The sequence below is a fragment of the Rhinoderma darwinii genome, chromosome 5 (genome assembly GCF_050947455.1).
Source record: "Rhinoderma darwinii isolate aRhiDar2 chromosome 5, aRhiDar2.hap1, whole genome shotgun sequence".
Taxonomy (NCBI): domain Eukaryota; kingdom Metazoa; phylum Chordata; class Amphibia; order Anura; family Rhinodermatidae; genus Rhinoderma; species Rhinoderma darwinii.
The window spans coordinates 135,523,202-135,542,259 of NC_134691.1; the positions used below are offsets into that span (position 1 = coordinate 135,523,202).

General features: G+C 40.2%; 1 protein-coding gene across 2 annotated transcripts in view; it reads left to right on the top strand.

Moving 5' to 3' along the window:
• Positions 1 to 19,058, top strand: part of KCNG2 (potassium voltage-gated channel modifier subfamily G member 2) — a 222,919-nt gene that overhangs the window by 132,151 nt on the left and 71,710 nt on the right. For both annotated transcript variants that reach the window (XM_075828387.1, XM_075828386.1), the window contains one exon: positions 3,672 to 4,495. In XM_075828387.1, coding sequence (XP_075684502.1) covers positions 3,737 to 4,495 — 759 coding nt within the window. In that variant the 5' untranslated portion in view covers positions 3,672 to 3,736. The remainder of the gene's footprint in view (positions 1 to 3,671; positions 4,496 to 19,058) is intronic.

Here is a 19,058-nt window from a genome sequence, read left to right on the forward strand (position 1 = left end):
AGGATTTTGGGGGGGTCTTGATCTTACGAAAAATTAATGGAAGAAGAAAAAATTCTCAATATTAAGATATAAGAAGGAGTTTGAAGTAGAATTAATGATTGATAGTGGAGGGAAGAGCAAACTGAGGAGGGAGGAGAGAGAGGAGAAAATAAGGTCTTACTCACACGAGTGTGTCCAATTTATGTCTGCAAAAATGGGCCATTTTTCATGCATATGACTGTTCGTGTTGCGTCAATGTGGCTTTCTTGTGGCATCCATTTCTCTTGTCCATGTTTCTCTGCAAGCACTTCCTGGTTTTACTTCATTTTTTTTCTCTGCATTTCTTAAGCAACTGACGCATGAAACACAGACAGCACACGGATGTCATTCATGTGCTGTCCGGTGTTTTCATGCACCCATTGACTTCATTGGGTGACGTGGTCTGCAAAAACGCACCAGAATAGGACATGTGGGGAGCATCACGAAATGGACACATGCTCCGTGAAAAAACACGGACGTGTGAATATCCCCATTGAATTGTATTGTTCAGTGTGCTGTCAGTTATTTAAACGGACAACACACAGACGTGAAATATGCTCTTGTGAAAAGGCCTACAGGTCAGAGAAAAGTGAAAATTTTGGCCCAGGTCAAATAACCTACAATATACATATATGAGGAATATTTTGTGTGAAATGTAGCCTTTTTTTTTTTTTACAAAATAACTGTCAATATATATTATCACACAGACATCAGTAATTTTTGTGTCAGTTTGTTACGCTGGTTTCGGCCCAGATTAATTGAATTTATACCACACAGACATCAGAAGTTTTTGTGTGAGTTGCACTGTTTTTGGCCCATTTATAATTGGAACCCCAAATTCTGTTTTATATCTAATAGGCTATAACACTAAATTAAGAATGAATAGATGTAGTACTGCTAATAGTAATAATCTGACAAAATTATTAAAACAATATTTTCAATGTTTGAATAGAAGTGCAAATATGTCAGAAGTTGGGGCACATGTAAATAAACCAATGAACATAAAAGTGACTGTTGCTGTACATAATGAATATTATATGTGCGGTGGAATCATCAGCAGATCCACAAGCATAAAATTCAAGTACATGTACAAGTACAATAGACAATAATAACATTACTCCTACGGATCAGACTAAGGGCTTGTCCACATGTAGCGGAATTGCGTATTTTCCATCTTGAAATGCGGACAGAACATACACAGCAGAATACAGTAGCAGCAAAGTGGGTGAGATTTAAATCTCATCCACACTCTGCAAAAAATTTCCGAGCAGAAATTCAGCTGTGGTGCGTATATTTTTCGTACTGCGGTATGTTAATTTCTGCTGTGGAAAGTGGACTGAATTGCTGCATTTTTCAGAGTAGATATCGCTATCCTCAGAAATAAAAAAAAACGCCGCAAAAAACGCAGCATTTTCTGCAGTAAAAAACACAGGAAATGGTGCGGTTTTTCCAAAGCGGAATGTCTGCTAGTTTTAACGGAATTGCTGTAGAAATTTTCTGCAGCAAATCCGTTACATGTGGACAAGCCCTAAGACAGACAACAGTTCAGTAAGTGCATACTAGCCAACTTATCCAAGACAATGTAGAAATTCAGAATACTGAATTTCCACAGGTTTGGTCAGAAGAACAATGGCTAATTATATGTCTAAAAAAATCTAGGCCCTCATAAATCCCAGGGGCCATCTCTTACTACCGAGTAGATTAACCGCAAAGTAAGCTTTAATGGCACAGACAAGACCCAACAATTAAAATCTCTACGTACCAAAATTAGTTCTCATCAATTATCATTTGCACATCTGAAATCTTGTAAAAGGACAAAAGGAAACCTAAGGCCTTGTTTCCACAGTGCAGATTTTATGCAGATTTTGCATGGATTATTTTAGGCAAAACCAGCAATGGAACTTAAACAGAAGAAATATATAAAGGAAGGCCTTATAGGTTCTCCTCTGCTAAATACAATTCTGGTTTTGGCTTAAAAAAATGCATGCAAAATCTGCGCTGTGTGAACAGAGACATTTCAAATTTGAATTCTGCATATGATTTGGCAAAAAATAATCGTCCTTTCTCAGATATTGACTATTGAGCTCAATTACGAATGATAAATGGTGTATTTTTGGGGGATGTTTTGTAACTCACACAACAGCGCAAATGAAAAAAAATAAAACATGTTGCGAGTGATTTTAAAAGGAAACTTTCACAAACTCTAGTTAGGGAGGAAAAAAAAATATTTCCGTTATTATAGATGTGTCTACAACGCTTTTAGGAAAATGTGATTTCATTATTTATGTTAAATACGACATTGGAGACATTATATTTTTGGGGGATTTGATTTCTTTGAAAACCCAAAGGGTAAAAACAATTATTGATGCACTCCTAAAATTTTTACATTCTTACGGCTTATCAAAGCAATATTTGAAAAAATAAAACTGTAGGATTTGCATCTGATGGACAGAATGTCATGGTTTGGGAAAAGTCTGAAGTTGCGGAATTACTGAAGGAAAAACTGAATCAGAATTCTATCATAATCTGGCATTGTTTAAATCACAGATTAGAACTAGCGGTTTATTACACTATTGTAGAAATTAACACAATAAACCATTTTAAGGCTTTATGGAAAGCATATTCAGGAATGGCCTTTAGTTTATGCCCTTTGATAATGAACTAGACTGCCCCAAACACAGAGTTAAAATCAAGAAATACCTTACCACAGTCTCTATTAACACAACCACTACCTTTATTTTCATAAACCCGCCAACATATATGACACTAAATGGATAGCTCCACCTCCATTGCTAGCGCCACATAAAAAAAATTAAACATGCCTACTTTACAAGCTCTGCAAACACTGCCTCAGATCCTAGAGTCCTGGCATTTTTTTTTAGGGGACTCCAGTACCTGCAGGCCAGGGGTCAAAACCATTATAGTGTAGTCTGGTGTAGTGTGACTGTTGAAGAGAAACTTGAAGTTTCATAATCTTTGTCAAGCTCCTGTACACATAAATAAACTGCCGGTCCTGGGGGTATACTACCTGTGTAAATATGTTCATAAGAATCTTTTTGTTTTTTAAACTGTGCAACAGGAAGACTAACATTTAAAACTTCACATTTGCTCCTACATACGGAAAGAAACATCAGTCAATGTGAGATATACATAACATTGCAGCATACAATTAAATCATGTTACATGAAATGACAACACATTTTGTAGTGGTCAATAGTAAAATGACTAATACAAGACACCACATGCTCCTTATATTCCCAAATATACCACCTCTATAATACATGTATGTATATGTGTATAGTATTATTTGTGACTTAATAATGTCTCATGATACTCTCCTTGTAATACGCTGCCTTATGATCACTAGTATACTCACCAATGAGAACAGAGCATTGTTGACTATGTGATTCCCACATTCATCTTGGGCTGCCTTTCCTTTGATTTGTATGGCTAATAATCACATGATTCACAAATTGTGATCATTCCCTTATAGAACCATCATGAGTTTTGTGAACACGTGCAACGTTGAGAAACATCTGAAGTTCATTGCTTTTGGATGTACTTTTCCATGTCTTGTTTACATTCCATACACTTTCATGTACTCTACCTCCATAAACAATGGTAAAATTACAACACATGCTCTTTTCTTTCAGATCTGCACATGCTTTGCATCTATCGTTTTTTCTAGAAAAAGTGGTTGCCTAAATGAAGAAAGCCAATGTATCAAGAAATGGCATTACTGGCAGGGAAAGCAGAGGCCGACTTCACCTCCTTTAGGTTCAAGAACTTGGACAACTTATGTGAAGTGCGGACTAGGAAGGGAGTATTCTACAAAACAGCTAAGCTCCTTCGGCCTGGTGAAGAGAGATGTTATAGAGGCCAAGTAGAGGATAGAATCCGACATGTCATTATCAATGTTGGGGGAATAAAGTACTGCATCCCATGGACCACACTAGAAGATTGTCCACTAACACGGCTGGGAAAACTTAAAGCTTGTAACAATTATGATGAAATCATGGATGTTTGTGACGATTATGACATCAATTGCAATGAGTTCTTCTTTGATCGTAACCCCTGTGCCTTTAGGACTATTATGACTTTCTTGGCAGCTGGGAAACTAAGGATACTGAGAGAGATGTGTGCCCTTTCTTTCCAGGAAGAACTTATATACTGGGGGATAGAGGAAGAACAATTGGAGTGGTGCTGCCTTAGAAAGCTGCAGCAGAAGGAGGAGGAATTAGCTGAGGCTAAGATGTATGAAGGGGAATATGGCACCTCCAAGGAGAATTCTCAAAGTGCCTTGCAGGACAGCGGCCGCTTGGCCCAGTGCATGCAGCATCTCAGGGACATGGTGGAAAACCCTCACTCAGGAATTCCTGGAAAGATTTTTGCCTGTTTGTCAGTTTCCTTTGTGGCAATCACAGCAGTAAGCCTCTGTATTAGCACCATGCCAGATTTCAGAGACGAGGAGGACAGGGTAAGTCTGCTAAACAGAATATGATATTTTTTGGTTAAAGCATTAAAGAAGTGTTAAAAAAGAAATATGAAGATTCATCCAATTCGTTTATTTCAAATGGACACTAAAATGGCCCTTTTTTTTTTAGTACAAGATAATCTAAAAGACCTTATTGTGTTTTAAAGAAAACTAATAATTAAGGGCCTAAAACTATTCTTTCTTTCGCTTTGTCTTATAGCCAGAGAGGAGGTTCAGGAAAAAAATATGTGATTTCTCTTCAGATTGCTCTGTAACCATATGTGGTCCAGAATAGGAGCTAAAAATATCATTTAAGTCTTTACACTCTGTTCTCAACATGCAGTATTCTAAGGCTATGTTCACACGTCATGGATTTGTCTATGACAAATCAGAAATTCTGTGGCAGAAATCCGCAGCTGACGCACAGATTTCTGTTGTGGATTGGCCTGTTAGACATATTTTAATTCAATGGCGCTAGTCCACAGGTTTTCAGCACATATTCTGCTGCAATAATAAACATGCTGCATATTTGAATTCATTAATTATTCTGCCCGGCTATTTTTCTGAGCGTGCGAATGGGGTAAAATACCCTATTAACATGTATTGAGAGCAGAACGTAAGCAAATTCTGTCAAGATTTATTCACGGAATCCGTGTCTAAATCCTGATAGAATCCTAAACATGTGGACATGGACTAAAGCTGATCATTCATTGTGTAGCATTTTACCCTGACGTAACAATAGTGTTGAGAATCAGGTTCTGTATGGTGAAAATCTCATTGTGATTATCTTAAGCAAAAAAGAAAAGCTGTGACCTAAAGAACAGATTACTCAACAATATCCAGATTAGTGAAAGTTCATGGTGCATGGATGTGTAGGAAGGATTCACAGAAACCACACATAGATCCAGTAAAAAAATAATCCTTTATTCCATCATAAATCCGCAATTGAAGAGCAGGACAGGCAACTGCTGATACATTTTGGGTAGTTTTACATTACATTTCCTGGCCGGTAATGAGCACCGATCGATAATTATACACATTTATCAGCATTTGTATAGCTCCATTTACATGGAGCATTGTCGGAAAGTATGCAGACGAACGATCGGTAATATGCCCCATACATTTGCATCTTGTCGGCAGCACATTCCGAAGAGCGACCATTTTTTTTGGCCGCATAAAAGATGCAATCATTTGCTTGTTTGTCGGCTGATTGCTGCCAAGTTTGCACATGGCAATGATCGGGGACGAGTGTTTGTATGGATACTCGTTCACCCCGATCATTGGCCCGTGTAAAAGGGCCTTTTTTATTTAGCAGATGTACATGTGCTGGATTAGATTTTAAAGAGAAAATCCTGTTACTGCAGTGATGTCACAGCATAGTGATTTCCCATAATGCAGGGGACATTCACATCAAGATCCCCAAACCTGTTATCTCACACTACTGCAAACTACAGTAGATGTGCATTATTATATCTGTCACGATCTAGGGGTATGTGGACCCACTAGGCCACTCTGCCATAGCGGAGAGGCAGCTGGCCAAGTCACAATCAATGCACAAGTCTATACAAAAAGTACGTAGCCCGAAAGTAACTGAGATAGTCCAGACAATTGGCAGGGGCTTTAGCACGGATGGAGGTGGATGTGACAGGTTGCGCCAGACGTGGCGGATGACAGCAGGTGCAGCAGGTTGCGCCAGACGTGGCGGATGACAGCAGGTGCAGCAGGACACAACTCCAATCACTAAACAAGCTCAGGAATAATAGCACAGCACGGGATACAGAATACAGGTAACAGGGCACGTGAACACTGGGAACAGGTTAACACTAAGGGACCGTTCGCAAGACTAACATAGGAATTACAAACAGCGCTCAGGCAAGGATCGAAAGGGCAGGACCCTTTTTATAGTTCAAGGTGATCTGAGATTAATTAATTAATTAATTACATATGCACGCCCTGGTCCTTTAAGGTCGGGAACCAGCGCGCGCGCCCTCTAGTGAACATTATGGGACAGTGTGGACGCATGTGCTGACATCTCCGGGGAGGGAGATGTCGGCAGGAAGAGGAAGACCTGCGGGTGGCAGGAAAGGGGAGGTTGCACCAGTATACTAAAAATAATAAGAATGCCATTGTAGACACCCAAACATTAAAGGTCTTTATGCAAATAGTAGAAAACCTGATTGGCAAGCAAGCTCCATGAGAGCAAATATATTCCCAAATTTATTCTCAAGAGATAATCTCAAATGTAAACATTTTGTTTTGTCCAAATATACATAACTATATATATATTATTTCACTGTCCAGTTACCGTAAAATATTCCTCCTTTCTTACATGCTGTATTCAGTTTATACCATTGATGTTATATTTGTATATTGAAAAAGTGCTATATAAAGGGTTGTATGAAATTAGAGGTGGGAGGCTACTGTTTTCCAGAAACAGGATAACTCTTGTCCATGGGCTGTGTATAATATTACAGCTCATCCCCATTCATTGAGCTGCAATACGAAATACAGCCTATGGATAAGGATGGCAGGTTCTGGGAAAAAATAACCCCTTCTAATCTCGGGCGACCACTTCGGTACCACACACATTTTATTTTTGTACAACAGCTTCAGTAGCAATTTTAATGCGACAGCAGCAATCGTGAAACAATTTTTGTCATCATATATCTTCATTCTTAATACTTTGTCTTGTCGTGTGATTCTGACTTGGTTTATTCCTATGAACTACAACTGTACAAAAAGTTTGAGAGTAAAAATGTGTAAGGTATTTTCTTAAATGGATTTTCAAACACCATATGCTAATCTTATAGTATACCTTATATATATCAACTTTGTAATTTACTTGTTAAAATTCTGTTGTTTTATCATGTATTATGTGACCCATTGATACAGCACTATCATCCAGGGGCGTTGCTACAATCTTAAAAAATCGGAGGCTCAAGCCCCTCCAAAAAGGGGACAGTATATCTATAAGATTACAACTCCTATAGCTACGCCACTGGATAGGATTAGAAACAGCGGCTCAGCAGACAGTATCAGACATTATAGGCTTAGATACATGGCTCAGCAGAGAGTATCATACATGATAGGATTAGATACATACAGCAGACCGTATTACACATGATAGGCTTAGATAAAGGGCCCCAGAAAAGTATCACACATGATAGGCTTAGATACAGGGCCCACAGACAGTACCACACATGATAGGCCTAGATACAGACTCTATCAGACGGTATAGCATACAATAGCATTAGATACACGGCTCCTGCAGTCTGTATCTTACCCTGCTAAGTCGGGACCTCTTCAGCCTTGAGCGCAGTGCTGGTTCCTGACGCTGTTCAGCTATTCAGTTCATAACGTCAAAACGCTGAATGGCGTCAAGACCCAGCACTCAGCCTGAAGCCAAAGAGGTCCCGACACAGGAGCGAGGACGGTAAGTATATGAAGATGTTACTGCAGTAACTGTGGACAGACATGGTGCGGGGGGCCATGGGTAGGTCACTGATGGTAACCAAGTGCTGGATTCACAGCTATACTGCTCATTACTGCTGTATAATTATCTCCATGTTGCTGCTACTGCTTTATATATATATATATATATATACACACACACTTTATATATGTGATAGAGATAGGAGAGCAGGATTCTTCTCTTCTATGTGTTCAATGACATGGTAGCAGTCAGCCTACTGAGAATTAAAGATAAATCCTGCAGAAGGGAATATCTCTAAAAAATGCAGAATACAAGTAATATAAAGGCCACAAATAGTGTTATTCCTCGTATACACATATATGGCAGCTTATTCTGAAGAGTCATCTGAAAAAGTGAAAATTGGGGTTACCTGGAATTTTGCTTTCCTTGAGTCCAAAGGCCGCACCGGAGGGTTAAACCTCACTTTAACTCCATCCTAGGACCAGCTCACCTAAATAAAACAACAATTAGCATATACAATCACTGTGAAATAAATAGACACGAATAACTGCGACAAACAAATTGTATTGGGAGTGTATTATGCGCTGCCTTCAGAGTCAAAATAAAGCAAAATTTCAGGTAACCACAATTTTCACTTTCCTATTTCATCATCGGCAGCACAAAAGGGATCTAAGTAGCCAAGAATAGGGGGGTGGGGTGGTATTAAGAATTCATAGCAGCATTTAGAACGCCAGTGCCAAAGGCTGAACTCCTTGCATTAATGTCAAGCCTGTAATGCCTTACGAAGGTGGAAGAAGATGACCATGAAGCAGAATTGCAGATGTTAGTCAAGGACACTCGAGCATTCTCCGCCCAAGAAGCAGCTGTAGAACGTCTGGAATGAGCTTTGATAGGAAATGGAGAAGAGGAGCCTTCAAGTTTGTTGGCTTCTAAGATAACTGATTTTAGCCATCACGCCAAGGTATCTTTTGAGGCCTTCTGGCCCTTTCTAGGGCCTGAAAAGAGCACAAACATGTTTTCTGTAGCTCTAAAGGGCTCAGTTCTCTGCAGATAGATCTGAATTTCCCTTTTAACATCCAAGGTATGTAGAAGCTGTTGTTCTTTATCAGATGGATCAGGGGGAAAAAAACTGGAATAAAGGCTTCTCTATTGATGTTCAATATTGATGCCACTTTAGATATAAATTATGGTAAGGTTCTTAGTCGTATTCAATGTGGAAGGAACCCGAGGTAAGGATGTATTGAGGACAAAGCTTGTAGCTCACCTAGTCTCTTGGCTGAAGTTATAGCGGTAAGAAAGAGAACTTTGCAAGTCACCCATTAAAGATCCATTAATTGTGTCAAATCGAGATTTTTTTAAGTTTCTTTAGAACAAGAGCCAGGTCCCAGACAGGTATAGGAGCCCTAATCTCTGGTCTAAGATTCTTTAAGGCCTTGAAAATTCTTGATATCAAGGGGTGATGAAAAAACTTGTTTTCAGTCATACAGTTGATTGCAGTAACATGAACTTTTAAAGTATTAATTTTTAGGCCCATTTAAAATCGAAAGTAGAAAAACTGGATTCAGCCAGCCATTCTGAAAACTTCTTCAATATTCTTTCATAAGTCTTGTTTGTAGATTGTTTTCTAGCAGACAAAAGAGTAGATAGGACAGAACTTGAAAACCGTTTTTCCATTAATTCGGTTCTTTCAGCTGCCAAGCCATAAGATGGAGTTTTGCTAAGGCTGGATAATGGATGCCTTTTTGGAGTAGGAGTGGATTATTCTGGGCCGATCGACTATAATTTACTGTAACACTTTTTGAATCATGATTACTGGGGGAAAATGTAAAGGAATTTTTCCTTCCAGGTGATCGAGAAGGCATCTATTATTGAAGGACGATCCAGTCGATTCAGGGAAGCAAAGTTCTGCAGCATTTGGTTGGATCGGGTTTCCATTAGATCCATTTCTGGAAGTCCCCACTTGTTGATGATCCACAGGAAGTACCTCTGATTTAGCTCCCATTCTGAAGGAAGAATCACTGTTCGACTGAGAAGATCTGCTTGAATATTCAAGGATCCTTTTATATGAATCGCTCTTAATTCTCACAGGAATTCTTGTGCCCAGAGAAAGAATCTTCTGCACTCCGCTAGAAGAGTCCTGCTTCCCGTGCCCCCTTGCTTGTTCACATAATAATCTGATGGAAGATTGTCTGATTGTATGAGCACTGCTTTCCCTGTAATCTGATCTTTGAAATGTATGAGGGCAAGACGAATAGCTCTTAATTCCCGAAAGTTTGAAGAACGGGATCTGTCGTCGGCATCCCAACTTCCTTGGACCCAGGTATTCATGAGATGGGCCCACCAGCCCTGTGCAGAGGCGTCTGTAGGGATGACTACTAGATTCTTGTATTGGAAGTTGAATCCTCTGCATAAGTTTGAGCCCTTCAGCCACCTTTTCAGATCCTTCTTCGTCTGTGGTCGGAGATAAACCTTCATCTGTAGTTTGTCTGGGTTTCGATCCCAAGCTGCTAACATATCCTGTTATAGCTCTCTTATATGAGCCTTGGTCCGAACTGCATCTATGGCTGCAGTACGGTGACCCAGGGATTTCATGATCCTGTGTACCATCCGACATGGAGATTTTATCAGGTGACGGACATCTTCTTTAATTGCAGTCACCTTTTCTTGGGGTAAAAATAACGTTAGGTTGCTTGAATCTATATGAAAACCTAGTAACAATCTTGTTTGTGAAGTCACCAGATGAGATTTCTCCCAATTTATGATGAATCCCAGATTTTTCACCAACTGGAAAGTTGTAAACAGATGTTCCTGCAGAAGTCTGGATGTGGGTGCAACAATCAGCCTGTCGTCTAGATAAGGAAAAATTTGAATTGTTTGAAGACGAAGGTATGCGAAAATCACTATCACAATTTTTGTGAAGATTCTTGGTGCTGGGTAGAGACCAAAAGGCATGACACAAAACTGAAAATGTCTGACAGTCCCTTGATAACGAATGGCTAATCTCAGGAATCTTCTGGAAGAAGGAGCTATAGGAACATGCACATATGCTTTCTTCAGGTCCAAGGAAGCCATGACTTTACCTTGTTGAAGTACTGCCATTACTGATCTTATATTGTCCATTTTGAAGTGGATCTTCATCAGACAAAGGTTCAGGAACTGAATATCGATAATCAACCGCCATATGCCTCCTGGCTTGGGAACAAAAAAAATCTTGAATAGACCCCTGATCTCCATTCTAGGATTGGAACTGGTTCCAGGGCCCCTTTCTCCAGAAATTCTTGAACTATGGAAAGGAGGAGAGTGTCTTCTTGATCGTTAGTCAGGAATCTTTCTCGAGGTTGATGGTGGAACTCGAGAGCGTAGCCTTGTTCTATTATCTGTAGTATCCACTTGTCGGAGGTAATAGTTGGCCAGACATGACAGAACGTCTACTGATCTTCTGGCGTCTGAGCCCTGACTTTGATGGACCTGGCTCGTCCAACTTCTTCTTGGGCTTATCTGCAAAAAATCCTCGGAATCTTCAGTCTGTTTTGCCCGGTCATTTCTCCTCCTGAATCCAGGTCTGGAGAATGTGTCAATGCTTCTAATAAATAGGAAAAGGAACTCATAATTCCCGCCAAAACTTAAGCCCGGCAAACAATCTCTTCCCCGCATCTGGAGAACTTCCGGTTTAGTATTTCAGGTTCACAACTTCCGGCTCAGGTAGTACAGCATACTTCTGGTAGCATACAAACAAGGACGCATCGCTGTAATAACTTCTGGAAGCCATTAAGGGATCTGAACATCCTTACAGGGCTGCTATATACAGGATAGCATCTACCAGTCTTCCGGTAACCAAATGCTCAACCATATAGGGAGCCTTATCTACAAATATACTGTATACATTATATATATATATATATATATATATATATATATATAATCAGTCTAAATATAGATTAACACGGCACTCCAACATACCCATATATCAGGCCATGTGCTCGTCACCAGGGGATGAATCAATTCCCAACCTTGAAATAGAGAGCAATCATAGAACGCATTACCAGCACCAGGACTTCAGAGTAGATGAAACAGGGTGGATTTATTCACCTCAAGTGAGCGACGTTTCAGCGGTTAAACAGAGAACCTTTTTCAAGCTATCACATAGTACACACAGTGTCAAGTATAAATAAGTAGTACATACAGTAATTCACAAAAAGCCTATTAGATGTACAGTTTCCATAAAATACATTTGGAAACATGATACACAGCTTATATCAAAAGCTGGTTTTAAAGTGCAGACATTTCTTTATAACACCATATAAAAGAATAAATTGTGCAAAAAAAAATAAAGTATATAAACATCATGAACAGTGATTATATTAGCAATTAAGCGGATTTGGAGAGATGCAGAGGCCAATTAAGTATTTGTACATATTCAAAATTTACAGTTAGCAGTATACCATCGGTGTCAGACCTAACCAGCATGTAGCGTTCACGCGCATCTACTGCGCATGCTCGAAGATGGCGCCTAAACCGGATGTTCAGTCCAGTGGAACGCACAGAGCAAGATAATCACTACGGCGCAAAGACGGAGCTTGCGTTCCAATCCTTCTGCGCATGCGTCCATAGCGGCGATGGTGTAAATATAGAAATATACGTAGTAGGACAAAGAAGATTTTTGAAAGTAGAGCACGTCTGCAAGTTTGGACTCATGTATAGTGCACTGTCCAAATGGATGCACCAAATAACATGAGTCCAAAGAAAAAGAAGCAAACTACCAGCAATTACACAACCCCAACTAAAGAACTGCCATATCTCAGACAGAATATATCCCAATAAATTGTCGATGTGACTATAGTCACCATTCAAACATATTGAGCTCCCACACTTAACAGGGATAGTATCATCCCAAACAGGGATATCCAACATACCTGAACCCAAAGATATCAAGGGAAAGACGCATACTCCAAAAATATTCAGCATGCGTTTTTTAAAAAGAGAAAGGGAGCTAACTTTATTTATATGGAACATAGTTCAAACATAGGGGTTACTATACTGTATAAACCACTACCACTTTATAATCCAAAATGTAGAGACATAAAAAAAAACACTACATCGCTGTATTCTAAAGAAAATCATTTTTTGAGACGCCGATGTATATTTTTCTATTCGGGACTTTACGATCCCAAAGAATAGGCCTCTGATACTTTCCAATAGCCCGCATATTGCTTCACATAGAGCTATGTGTCTAAAAAGTGAAAAAAAGACAAAAAAGGATTAATATACAGTATTTATAAGCACAGTAGAATCAGATAAATATAAATATATATATATATATATATAAAATGGCCGCCATGGTCAACACCCAGCTTGAAAAGTTTCCCCCCTCCCATATACTAATGTACCAATATCACCAACCATTCCCATTTTATTTAGGTGTATCCATATAAATGGCCCACCCTGTATATATATATATATTTGTATATATATATAAAGAGAAATTCCAAGTTAGACTCCAAATTATATATATAAAAGGAACAAACTATACCTTCGAGAACGCCCACCGATAATAACCCCCAGTTATCAGGGTAAGCTACCCCCCACTGTTCTAGATATGTGGGCCACAAGGGTACTCAATATTCAACCCCTTGGGAGACATGGTTTCTAACCTATATATCCACTCCAACTCCTTTCTTTTAAGGGCCAAACCTCTGTCACCACCATGTCTCAATTGGGGTACTGAATCAATGATTCTAAATTTTAATTGTGACACACTATGTTTTTTTTCACAAAAGTGTCTTCACACTGGTAAATCCTGTCTCTTTGTGTTAATGTTCGATTTATGATTTCTCATCCTGAGATGTACCTCTGTTGTGGTCTCACCCACGTAGTGAAGGCCACAGGGACGGCTAAACAAATAGATAACAAATGATGTCTGACATGTAAAGAAACCCTTAATATCCATTTGGACAGTGCACTATACATGCGTCCAAACTTGCAGACGTGCTCTACTTTCAAAAATCCCCTTTGTCCTATTACGTATATTTCTATATTTACACCATCGCCGCTATTGACGCATGCGCAGAAGGATTGGAACGCAAGCTCTGTCTTTGTGCATGCGCCGTAGTGATTCTCTTGCTCTATGCGTTCCACTGGACTGAACATCCGGTTTGGGCGCCATCTTCGAGCATGCGCAGTAGATGCTGGTTCTCATGCTTGAGAAAGGTTCTCTGTTAAACCGAAACGTCGCTCACTTCAGGTGAATAAATCCACCTTGTTTCATCTACTCTGAAGTCCTGGTGCCGTTACTGTGTTCTATGCTCTCTCTCTTTCTCTCTCTCTCTCTCTCGTTCTCCTTATCGGTCACACATATAGGGGATGCATGTGTTTTATGGCACAACCCCTTTAAACTGGCCGTTATAGCAGCGTGTCAGAAGCTGACACCTGCAGTGTACTGAGCGCGCTCAGTGCGTGAGCCCGCTCCATACATCATCCCCCTCCAGCTCCATCATGTTCCGGCACGTCATGGGTCGGGAAGGGGTAAAGTAATGAAGCGGTCATGGCGCCCGGCTATGCCGGGTCCCTTGACTCCGGACTATAAGACGCAGGGACTTTTTAGCAAGATTTATTCTTTCTAAAAACTGTGTCTTATAGTCCGAAAAACACGGTACTTTGTAGAGAATCCTTTGCAGGCAATGGACCCAAATGCTGGGTTTCCTCCAGGCCTTTACTGCAGCTGTCTTCAGTTGTTACTTGTTTGTTGGTCTTTCTGCCTTAACCCCTTAAAGGGAATGTGTTGCCAGCAAAACATGTTTTGTTTTTTTTTAATTAAACATTTAGTGTATAGGTGATTAAACATTGTTCAAATTTTTTTTATTTTTTTCACGAGTCAGGAAATATTATAAATTAGATTCTAATTTATAATATTTCCCATTGCTGGTCCCTAGATGGAGCTATTCCCAAAATTGCAGCATTTCATGTGGTAAAGCAACCACATTGCTTTTTGCTGCAAAATTGGGAAAAAAGCACTCGCTCTAGTGAGCTCTGAGAATCCCCCCCTCCTTTATCCTGGCTAGTGCCGGGATAAACGAGGGGATTGAACGGTCTAACCTCCTACACTGTGTGTCGCCATTTTTTGAGCTAACACACAGTGTAGTAGGTTTACATACAGTAGTAAACACACACAAACACGAACATACATAGAAATCTCTTACCTGCTCCTGCCGCCGCAGCTCCCTCCGGCCCGTCCGCTCCGTCTGCTGCCGCTGGTCCAAGTGCACAAGTCCGGAAGCCGCGACCGGAAGTAGTAATATTACTGTCCGGCCGCGACTTCCGTTCCACAGGAAAATGGCGCCGGACGGCGCGCATTTCAAATTGGACTGTGTGGGAGCGGCGCATGCGCAGTTCCCACACAGACGCCGTACACACAAGTGAATGGGACGGGAGCCGTTCGCAGTCCCTATGGGACTGTGGCTGCCGTATTCCATGTCTGTATGTGTCGTTAATCGACACACACAGAAATGGAACAAAAAATGGCAGCCCCCATAGGGAAGAAAAAGTGAAAAAATAGAAAAAAGTAACACACAAATAAATAAAAACGTTTTTAATAAAACACTAACATTAAACTGACATGAAATTTTTTTTTGTGGTGACACTGTTCCTTTAAGGACGCAGCCTTGTTTTGGCCTTAAGGCTCAGAGCCCATTTTTCAAATCTGACATATTTCACTTTATGTGGTAATAACGTCGGAATGCTTAAACCTACCCAAGCGATTCTGAGATTGTTTTCTCGTGACACATTGGGCTTCATGTTCGTTGTAAAATTTGGTCGATATATTCAGTGTTTATTGGTGAAAAATTGCAAAATTTAGAGAAAATTTTGAAAAAATAGCATTTTTCAGAATTGAAATGCATCTGCTTGTAAAACAGACGGTTATACTACACAAAATAGTTACTAGTTCACATTTCCCATATGTCTACTTTAGATTGGCATCGTTTTTTGAACATTCTTTTATTTTTCTTGGACGTTACAAGGCTTAGAACATAAACAGCAATTTCTCATATTTTTAAGAAAATTTCAAAAGCCTTTTTTTTAAGGTACCTCTTGAGTTCTGAAGTGGCTTTGAGGGCCTATGTATTAGAAAACCCCATAAAACAACCCATTTTAAAAACTAGACCCTTCAAAGTATTCAAAACAGCATTTAGAAAGTTTTTTAACCCTTCAGGCATTTCACAGGAATTAAAGCAAAGTGGAGGTGAAATTTGCACATTTCATTTTTCTTGCTGAATTTAAATTTTATTAAATTTTTTTAACACAGAAGGTTTTACCAGAGAAACACTACTAAATATGTGTTGTCCAGATTCTGCAGTTTTTAGAAATGTCCCACATGTGGCTCTACTGCGCTCGTGAAATAAAACACAAGCCCTAGAAGCAAAGAAGGACCTAGTGCATTTTGAGGCCTCTTTTTTTATTAGAATATATTTTAGGCAGCATGCCAGGTTTGGAGAGGTGTTGAGGTGCCAAAACAGTAGGAATCCTCCAATAGTGACCCCATTTTGGAAACTACACCCCTCAAGGAATTCATTTATGGTTGTTGTTAGCATTTTGACCACACAGTTTTTTCACAGCACGTTTTTGAATTGGGCTGTGAAATGAAAAAAATTACATTTTTTCCAATAAAATTTAATTTGTGATCAAAATTTCTTATTTTCACAGGGAACAAAATACCCCATTTTGTTGCCCAATTTGTCCTTAGTGTGACAATACCCCATTTGTGGTGATAAACTGCCGTTTGGGCCCATGGGAGGGCTCAGAAGGAAAGGAGCGCTATGTGATTGTTGGAGTCCAGATTTTGCTGGATTGGTTTTCGGGTGCCATGTCGCATTTGCAGAGCCTCAGAGGTATCAAAGCAATGGAAACCCACCAGAAGTGACCCCATTTTGGAAACTACACCCCTCAAGGAATTCATTTATGGGTAATGTAACCATTTAGACCCCATAGTTTCTTCACAGAACTTATTTGAATTGGGCTGGGAATTAAAAAATATATATTTTTTCCAATAATATGTAATTTTAGCTCAAAAATTCTTATTTTCACAATAAATAAAATACTCAATTTTGTTGCCCAATTTGTCCTGAGTGCGACAATACCCGATTTGTGGTGATAAACTGCCGTTTGGGCCCATGGGAGGGCTCAGAAGTAAAGGAGCGCTATTTGTTCTTTGGAGTCCAGATTTTGCTGGATTGGTTTTCGGGTGCCATGTCGCATTTGCAGAGCCCCAGAGGTATCAAAGCAATAGAAACCAACCACAAATGACCCCATTTTGGAAACTACACCCCTCAAGGAATTCATTTATGGGTGTTGTGACCATTTTGACCCCATAGTTTTTTCACAGAACTTATTTGAATTGGGCTGGGAATGAAAACAAAATTATTTTTTTCAAACAATATGTAGTTTTGGCTGAAAATTTATTATTTTCACAAGAAACAAAATGCCCCATTCTGTTGCGCAATTTGTTCTGAGTGCGGCAGTACCCCATTTGTGGTGATAAACTGCCGTTTGGGCCCATGGGAGGGCTCAGAAGGAAAGGACCACCATTTGGCCTACTGGGGATTTTCTAGTGCGAAGTCATGTATGCAGAAGCACCTGAGGTACCAGTACAGTTGAAACCCGCAAGAAGTGACCCCGTTTTAAAAACTACACCCTTAATGCATTCATCTAGAGGTGTAGTGAGCATTTTGACCGGAGACCTACACCCCATAAACTGTAATGTGGGTTCTCACGGGTATGGCAATACCCTACATGTGGCTGTTATCAGCTGCCTGGGCACACAGCAGGGCTCAGAGGGGAAAGACGAGGGGGGATAAGCTGTGCGGAGTGCATCAGGGTAAGTAAAATTGGGGTAAATTATAAACCAAGGGATGTATGATAAATGTTAAAACACTCTTTCATACAGAGCTCTGGTTATTCGGGACACGTGTCACATTGATATATTGTGTCATCCCTTATCGCCCTCTTATAGCAGACTTTGCACCTCTTTTGACTTTTTCCCTTCTTGCCAGTTTGGGGAACTTCTCCTGGAAAGTGTTGCCGCCCTGGTACGAGGCGTGTGGCCTCGCTTCCAGAAGTACTGGGTGCCCCCCCCATCTTGGTCCCTAAAGATTAGGTTCTTGATAATCACCTCTTGAAATTCCAGGAAAGTTCCCGTCTGGCCTGCACATCGACGTAGCACGTACACATTGTACAAAGCCATCTGTATGATGTGCACTGCCAGCTTCTTATACCACACCGCATGGCGCTGTAGGGCTTCAGGATTTGATCTGACAAGTCCATCCCTCCCATGTACCTATTGTAGTCCAGGATGCAGTCTGGTTTGGGGGTGGCCTTTCCTTCATATATCCTAAACCTGTAGGTATACCCTGATGCGTTCTCGCACAGCTTAGACATCTTCACGCCATACCTTGCCCTCTTACCCGGCAGGTACTCGCGGAATTGAACCCTCCCTTTAAAATGTACCAGGGACTCATCAATAGAAATACACTTCTTGGGTGTATGCTTGGGAAAACCGGACACTGAAATGATCTAATAGGGGTCTCCGTTTATACAAACTGTCAAAACTGGGGTCATCTCCGGGTGGGCACGGCTCATTATCAGTATAATGTAAGAAGCGAAGTATTGCCTCATTTATTTATTTTTTTAGGTTACAATTCAGTTCTGAAGTTGCTTTGAGGGGCCCATATATTAGAAACTCCTATCAAACACCCCATTTTAGAAACTAGACCCCTCAAAGTATTCACAACAGGATTTAGAAAGTTTATGAACCCTTTAGGTGTTTCACAGAAATTTAGAGCAAAGTAGAGGTGAAGTTTACATTTTTTTTTTTGTCAGAAAATCCTCTTTATACCATTTTTTTTATAACACAAAAGGATTTATCAGAGAAACGCAACTGAATACGTATTGCCCAGATTCTGCAGTTTTGAGAAATATCCCACATGTGGCCCTAGTGCGGTAATGGACTGAAGCACCGCCCTCCGAAGCAAAGGCGCACCTAGTGGATTTTGAGGCCTCTTTTTTATTAGGCACCATGTCCGGTTTGAAGAGGTCTTGTGGTGCCAAAACAGTGGAAAACCCCCAAAAGTGGCCCCAATTTGG